General features: G+C 44.4%; 1 protein-coding gene across 1 annotated transcript; it reads right to left on the bottom strand.

Moving 5' to 3' along the window:
- Positions 1-393: 393 nt before the first annotated feature.
- LOC6901260 (mitochondrial import receptor subunit TOM22 homolog) lies at positions 394-832 on the bottom strand. The gene has a single exon (XM_002133925.3). The coding sequence runs from the start codon at positions 733-735 to the stop codon at positions 511-513; it is 225 nt and encodes a 74-aa protein (XP_002133961.1). The 5' UTR covers positions 736-832; the 3' UTR covers positions 394-510.
- Between the last annotated feature and the right edge of the window lie 7,996 nt (positions 833-8,828).

Here is an 8,828-nt window from a genome sequence, read left to right as displayed (position 1 = left end):
ATAAGCAGGTACATTATACATATATAAGAAGCCCCCTATCAGACAAATATGTCACAAACTTTGATCCGATACTCAAACCGACCACATCATCAAGATACACTCGATCCACTCTCTCTTTGATTCTCTCTGTCCTCCCTCTTTTTATACCCGGTACTCAAAAATGGTATAGAGGCATATTACATTTTTGATTAGCTTCAATAGCCGAGTCGATATAGCCATGTCCAGAACTCACATAGATCTCAGAGATTACAAGAGCTAGAGCAACTAAATTTGGATATCCAGGCTCTTGGATACATACCCATTGCTCGTATACTTTGATGGGTATACTTGTATCACTCTATCTCACTAAAGCTCACATCTTTCGATTCTATCAGATAGAACTGCAAGTGCTTATGCAATTGGCATTGTGCTTTTTTATTGGTTATTTGGTTAATGTATTGATATTGAGAAAATGGTCCAAGGTGTGGCCATGTGAACAGACGGGAAATCCCTCTAGTGCGCCTTCCTCAGCTAGTTTAGGCGGTTGATCTTCTGGATGAGGCGTGCCCACAGAATGAACGAAACTGCGGCGAACATCAATGAGGGGTTGGATGCGAATTTCTTGGCATTATTGAAGATTCCATTAGCGGCTGTGCCCACCGCTTGGCGAACCGGTATCGGAAACATTTCCTGTAATCCCAAGAAGCGCTCCGCCAGCGTCTCGTCGGTCTCGTCATCGTAGCCTCCGTTATCCATCTTGTCTTGTAAAATATTGTAAATATTTCGAAAATAACAATTTGGCAGTGTCTGTATTCTGTAATCGTCTGCTTTAAACTGACTTTAGACTTTAGGCAACTAAGAGAAGTACAAATTTCAAAGGAACACATTTTAAAAATGTCTCAAAATGTAAAAATATCGTATTTACTGTATCAGGAAAATATTAATTTGAGATGAGACACCGACTGTGAGAGAAATATAGAGAGGGGTAGCACGACCGCTGCACTTCACTTATCCTCTTTCCACCCAATGACCCTCTCTCCACTACTCTTTATGCCATGGAAAGCAGTTTTTCACATCTCGCTCACTCCGCCAGGCGGCGCATTTATCCAAGAGAGAGTGTGTGAAAGAGAGCGAGCGCTTGAAAGCTATAATCTATAATCTATCTGATTTTATGTCTGTTAACTATTATTAGATACGATAATTCTGACTTATGTATTTATTTACTCAAATCGAACTTTCCCACTCGTTCCTTAAGCTGCAATGTGGCACGAATGAGTAAAGTTAGAACAGAATCATTCTTGGCGCGTTTCATATCCTTCCCTCAATGCCAGTAAAGCGGATTAAAGTTATTGGTAGAGCAGTATTGGTATGATTCAATGAAAACCTTACATCATCTACATACATTTGTATTTAGACAAAACAAAAGCACATGGGAGGTCCATTTTTGTATACCCTTTTCCAGATACATACATCGGAGGTATGGCAGATTTCTATATATATTCATGTATTCAAGAATACCTATACTATTGTATGTTCTCGTACTGTCGTGTATATTTTGTGGTTCCTTCTCTGCGTTGCAAAATGTAAGTCCCTCAAAAACATAATTCTTACAATCACTAATATTGTGTCATGCCAATTGGCATTCACCTTTGACCAAACTACTATTCTTAAACGCATACATACGCACTGAAGTATGTATAGCCATTTTGCAAAACATTTATAATTCATTTTGCCATTGAGGACTTAATCCGCTTATGGCACAAGTGCCCACAAAGAGCCCAAACGTTTTATTGAATATGCACAGGCAGGGCAAAAAGGAAAAATGATGAAGCTCACTAATTAGTCAAAGGAAAAAACAGTTTACAAATGTTTTTGCAAATAAATATTTGGGGCTGCGGGTACTTGTGTATGAGGCAGGACTGAAAGGGGCAGGCGGCGTTGTGTTGCGACAACTTATGCTATACACGTACATCGTCACTTGCTTAATATGAGAGGTGGGATGGATTGGGTGGAGTGCCCGGGTAGGCTTGGGGTCAGACCGGCCGCACAAGCCGACAAAAGCCAGGCACAGAGACGGGACGGGGATGGGGACGGGGATGGGGACGGGGACGGGGACAAACAAACGCGGCGGGTGGGCGAGAAGGAGACACGCATAGCCGCAAGTCAACAGCAGGAACCCGCCGCAGAGATCCAAAGAACAGGCATGGCGTCAGCGAGAAGGACGCGACAGTCTTCGCGCGGTTACCTTAACATGTCGCAAGCACCCGATCCAACACAGCCCTAAAGTCGTGTTGCTTTCTGGAACTGAATCGAAGCTGAAGCTAGTATCGTATATGGAAAGTAAATACATATATAATAAACCCAAATTAAGTCAGCAACTTAGATTTTCCACAGCTTCCACACCGGAACTAAAAATAAACTTGATCTTAAAGCAACCACATTTCGAATCTGTACAAATTTTACAGTCTTCTGAAAGCTTCTGTGGGAAATTATTTTTTCAATATATCCATTTTTTTGAAGAACATCTAAAAGGGAAAAAGCAATTTGCTTGGTTCATGGAAATGAATAGGGGGAAACATTAAAAATACAGAAAAATAAACTTTACAAAACCGCATGGCCATTTATTGAAAATTATGATATTCCTAGTATAACCCTAGTATATTTATCGACTTACATTCGAACCTACTAGATTGGGATTGTTTTGAAAACTTGGTTAATATTCTTAGAGAGAAAACTTTAGTAGAGGATAAAAAGATTCCGAAACAGCACTTTCTAAAGCAATTTCATACCCCTTCCATTGAGTGAAGAAATCCCACTGAAGGTGTCCTGGCCGTTAGCAAGCCAAGTGCTCAGCACCACCATCTCTTGCAGCCTCTGCTCCAGTGCCATATAAGCATCCGCACCATCCTACCATCCTACCATTCTACCATCCTACCATCCTAACATCAGTAGCATACGAGTCGGGAGACTGCTGTCGTTGCTGTCGTCGTGAAGGTGTCGTGTTGAACATGTTAGGTGTCTTGTCGCTTATCATGTTAAGTGGGTGCACCCACGACTACGTGCCTAGCATTTGAGCAGAGCAGGAGGGCGGCTAGATGGGGATGGGGGGCAAACAGCCATGTGTCTATGGTAATTTTCATAGAAAATATGTAAAATTCTCAAAACACACAAACAGACGACAGTTAGAGAGAAATAAAAAGAATATGTATAAAAAATGCAAAAAAGAAAATAAAACTGAAGAAATTAGCAACAACATTTGCCACTCATCCTGATGCTTTGCTTGCTTCGCCCCCTCCATCGCCAAGCCAGCAGCTCCTGCTACTCCTTGGGTCCTTCTCTGGCACTTGGCCTACTCCTGGCAGCTAATTTTTCCTTTTTAAAGTGATGCGACTCTTCTTCTAGCCCTCCCCCGCAATCGCCCCTCTGAGTGTCTTGGTGCTGTTGATGCCAGGACAAGCTCATTTGCACCTCATTAAATGCTGCCACTCGACCTGATGACGACGACAACAACGACAATAAGTGGAACAGTAGTATCAACGAAACAAGAACCGACGGTGACAGCGACAGCGACAACGACAACGACAACGTCTAAGACTACGACGCAGGGAGCCAGGAGCTAAATCAGTGCTCCCCAAACACATTTCGTGAGGAATACTTATTCTTAGAGGATTGCATACGTACTCGCACTCTCGAATACTCACTCGCATACTCGTGTGTTTGTACATGTGTATGAAAGGCAAGCTAGAGGAACAGATACCTGGAGAGCCCTGAATGGATGTTTACAACTCGCGGGCTAATGAAGACCTCGCGGCCCCCTGCCAGAGGGATCGTGTGTGGACTCGCAGTTTTGTCAATTGATGAGATTTTTCAAGGGGCGAAAGGCGGATTGGAGTGAGCAAAGTAGTAATACTTACCCTACGATTGGAGGAGAACATTTACAAGGATTTCCCTCTGCTGTATCAGATTTGGGTCAGATTGGGTGGGAGAGAAGATGGAACCATTACAGATTAGAAACTTACAGAATTATGAATAGGATATATGAAAGAAACGAATGAGGGACCGTAAAATATAATCTTAAGGCTCATAGTAAGTATATAAGATATAGAAGATAAGTCAAAGGATCGAGTTTTATATATAATGACAGAAGATAAGATCGAAGAGGCTAAGCGATCATGGATGTTGGCTTTCGATGGATCAAATAATAGAATGTTCTATATTCTACATATATTCTATAGGATTATTACGTTTAAATATTCCTTTTATGATCCGACAGGACTGTTAGCTTATATAAGGATAGAATCGCTTACGTTAGCAAACCTTTTCTTAGTGTTTGGGCCAGTAGTGCCTCTGAGCCCGTTAGGCTTGTGATGGAACAGGGCTCGATGGTTGTGGCCGGATTATCAGGAACTTAGTAGGCCCGCTCTGGGCTGATCAGCCGAGCATCATGCAGCATGGAGTATGCATCATGCAGCATGCAGCAGCTGCATCCAATCATCGGCATTATTACAATATGAGAGAGGCTTTCGTCCCCCACCCCAGCACATCATATGCTGCCTCCTGCTGTCACTCCCTGGGCCTGGATCCCGGACCCTATCTGACTCGCGATGCCCATTAAATCAAATTAAGTTAATTTGCCGCACTGCGCACACAATAACGTCATCAGAGAGTGTAATCCTCAATCCTGCTATATGGCACACCCACCTCCGCTGTGGCAGCCTGGAGCCCCTCGAGTGTGTCTGAGTACTGCTAATAAACGTCATCGATGCATTGATGCATGCCAATTAGCAGGAGACAGCAGCAGGCAGGCAGCGCTGCAGGAAGTCAGGCGGGGCAGGCATGATGGAATTCTGGGAGGGATTCTGTGAAGAGGAAGAGGCATAGGATGTCATCAACAACGACAACGACAACGACATTGTCATGGGCATGGGCATGGGTATGGGGAATGTAGAGCTGTGACTCCTCCTCCTTCTCCTCCTCATGTTGCATCATCTTTGGCAAGTGCAGCACAAAAACCCAACTGCAATTGCCGCATTAATTGCAACTGTCAGCCAGCGCAGCAGCGCCAGCTGTGACCCGCTTAACCCTTCAAACCACCCATCCATCCTTCCATCCATCCATCCATCCATCCATCCATCCATCCACTAGCGGAGGCGGCTTCCCTGGACGCAGTCAATCATCCTGGATGGCAATACACGCCGCCCCGAGATGAGCAACTATTTGGAGTAATTTGCTGAACTCGACTTCTGCCGCGACTGGCACTCCATCAAGACCACCGAACCGATGATCACATCGATACCAGAGGGATTGTTGTGGAGCAGAACTGGAAAAGTTAGGGAGACAATTGATATACTCATTGTTGGAGCAGAAGGTTCCTTTATCCATTTCGTATTAATTTAGTTTAAACCAGAATCTGCTCTCTGTTCCTCCATTTAGCCATTTAGCCTTTACCTTTAGGAATTATCCAGCCTAATACTACGAGTATTTTCAGCTCATATACAAATATGAGCATTGCCCAATCAATTTTTGTGCATTCTTTAAGACAATCTGTACATCTATAGAGTAGCCCAACCCCGCGAAGACATTTCCATTCCAACATTTACGACATAATCCATGAAAATCAGCTCGACAAGTTGACAATCTCCGATTAGCTTCCTGTGCAGTCAGCTCTTTCAAAGCTTGAAAGATCATCCATCAGCAAATCATTGACCATCAAAGAGTTATTGTCCAGCCAGGATTCTGCTTTATTTTATGTCTTTTCGAATCTTTTGCCGTTTCTTTGCTATTCCTTTTTGCGACCAGCTTTAAGTGTTTTCATACTCTCGCACATACATATTCCCCACAAGAGTGAGAGAAGAGAAGCAGGAAAGTTTCAAAAGCAAATTTCCCCGAGGATGCGAAGAGCAGTAGCCAAAGCAGGAGCTGGTGGAGGAGCAGTGGCAGTGGCAGGAGCAGGAGCAGTGGCAAGAGCTGGCTGTCGACTATAAACGTCATCGGAATTCCCCAAAGCCATTAAGCGCAAATGTATGCAACACCCAACCCAAAAAACGAAAGGAGAGAAGAACAGAACAGAGCAGAGCAGAGCAGAGCAGAGCAGACTAGAGTAAAGGAAGCGCAATAACTGAAAAATGTGAGCTAGCATGTCCCGCCAATATCTCAGCCCCTCCCTTTCGGGGGCCCCATGCCCCACCCACACCGCCTCCAATCTTGGCAACACTTCATTAGCAAACGCTGAGCAGGGGCCAGGTCCTGTCAGGACCGCGCGCTGCTTCCGCTCTTCCACTGGCACTGGAACTGACTCACAATAATTTCATTTTGCAACACTATTGGATTGCCTTGAACTAAAAAGTAATTTCATTGATTACCAGCGAGTTCTCGCGTAAAGGATAACAAGCCCAGCCACTCCACTCCAATTCACCCAGTCCAACCCCCAACCCCCAACCCCGTCCCAATCCCAACGGAAGCGAAGCAAGCAACGACACCAGCCACTTGGGAGCTGGCACTGGAATTGGTATTGGTATTAGGAGTTCTACGAGGATGGAGGATGGAGGATTGGGGGGGCTATGAGTTCTGGCAGTCTGCGGTTGGAGAGGGGTACGTTCGAGCTGGCGTCCCATTGTTGCCATTGTAAGTAGCACTTTCATAAGCAAACACCAAGCGCAAATCAAAATCGTAAAGCGTTCGATTTCTTAAGTAAATCACATAAAAATAAAACAAATCATTTACCATCTACCCCAATAGATACTCTCCGGCGCAGTGCAGCAGCGGGTAAATAATTTTTCCTAATGGAATGAAGAGCACAAATATTTGCAAGTTATTCTTAGAATGTTTTTTTGCTGACTGTCGTGCAAGATTTTCATTTTCAGGTGCAGCTACGAGTGTCGCTACGTGCATTTGTCCCACTGTGCTGGATGGATGACGTCCGGTGACTGGTGACTTTCCCTGGCCCCAGCCTGCCCAGCCGGCCCACCCTCTCTGTCTTTTCCACTTCCGATACACTTACTGGGCAATCAAAATGTCTTGGCCTCTGCCTCTGTCTCCGGCGCCAAAAATGAATGATTGGATCAATGACGATGAGTGGTTGGTTGGTTGGCTGGCTGGGTGGGTGGGTGTCGATGAGGAATCCACCCCCGCCGCCCACACATAGCGTTTTAATGGCTTTGTTGCCGTGGGAATGCTTCTGGCTGCCTTTGGGTGAGTGTTCCCCAATGGCTTTAATGGTAAGCTGTCAGGCAGCTGTAGCCCCCAAAACTCCACCTCCTCCATTCCAGGCGATAAAGGCGAAAATTAACTTATCAAACATACATTACAGGTTAACATTAACAGCAGCATTAACACTAACACCCACACCCACACACGCACACAGGGCCACATCTGTGAATGATTCCTGCCCACGGCCCACATATCGGTTCCACTCCACTCCAATGGCTAATGGCAGAAAACGTTCTCCCTCTCTCCAAATTCCCCAAACAATTGAAAGTTAAAGCCCAGGCCAAGACGAGCAGGAAAACGACTGCCAAAGACCGACAACTAGTCGAGTAGTCGAATGGATGGCCCTGTGGCTGTTGCGGGCTGATGATTGAGTTGAAATTGGAAGGCCAGAGCTCCGTAGAGTAAGTATTCCCTCGTTCATAACAGACGCTTTCTTTTAGGGAGAGACTCATTGTCGACTAAGGAAAAAGATTGTGCTTCAATTCGCCCCTAAACCCATACAAATGTATGTCTCTTTGTGTTACGACATTGATGATTCTTATCGATTGTCCTATGCGTATATTATTTTATAATAATTCCATCTATTTTATGGATACCTTGAGTATTTTTCTTAATAATATTCCCAGTGTTAGTTTTATTGCCTGTTTAAACTTGAATGATTTTTATACCCGATACTCAAAATGAGTATTGGGGTATATTAGATTTGTGGTAAAAGTGGATGTGTGTAACGTCCAGAAGGAATCGTTTCCGACCCTATAAAGTATATATATTCTTGATCAGCATCAATAGCCGAGTCGATTGAGCCCTGTCTGTCTGTCCGTCCGTCCGTCTGTCCGTCTGTCCGTCTGTCCGTCCCCTTCAGCGCCTAATGCTCAAAGACTATAAGAGCTAGAGCAACGATGTTTTGGATCCAGACTTCTGTGATATGTCACTGCTCCAAAAATATTTCAAAACTTTGCCCCGCCCACTTCCGCCCCCACAAAGGGCGAAAATCTGTGGCATCCACAATTTCGACGATACGAGAAAACTAAAAACGCAGAATCGTAGAAGATGACTATATCTTCTAGAGTGCAAAATCTGAACCAGATCGTATAATTATTACAGCCAGAATCACGAAAACAATTTCACTCTTTCTCGCTCTGTCTCACTCTAACACACAGGTTTCATGGTCGGTTTTGCCAATTGCAAAATATGAGTTCAAGGATCTCAGAACCTATAAAAGCCAGAGCAACCAAATTTGGTATCCACACTCCTGTGATATCGGACCTTGACCGTTTCCTGTCCAAATTTCGCCACACCCCCTTCCGCCCCCGCAAAGGACGAAAATCTGAGGCAACCAAAAATCTCAGAGACTATTAAGGCTAGAGTAACCAAATTTGGTACACACACTCCTTTAAGATGTCACTATAAAACGTATATCTCAGAATTTCGCCCCACCCCCATCCGCCCCCACAAAGGACGAAAATCTGTTGCATCCACAATATTGCAGATTTGAGAAAACTAAAAACGCAGAATCATAGATAATGATCATATCTATCAGATTGCTGAATTTTGATCAGATCGGATAATTTTTGTAGCCGAAAAGGACAAAAACAATTTTCAGTGGCTACGCAGCGCCCGACGTCACGCTCAGACTGATT

This window comes from Drosophila pseudoobscura, chromosome X (assembly GCF_009870125.1).
Source record: "Drosophila pseudoobscura strain MV-25-SWS-2005 chromosome X, UCI_Dpse_MV25, whole genome shotgun sequence".
NCBI classification, from domain to species: domain Eukaryota; kingdom Metazoa; phylum Arthropoda; class Insecta; order Diptera; family Drosophilidae; genus Drosophila; species Drosophila pseudoobscura.
The sequence above is the reverse complement of the archived record's forward strand: the minus strand, read 5'-3'. Positions and strand labels throughout refer to the sequence as shown.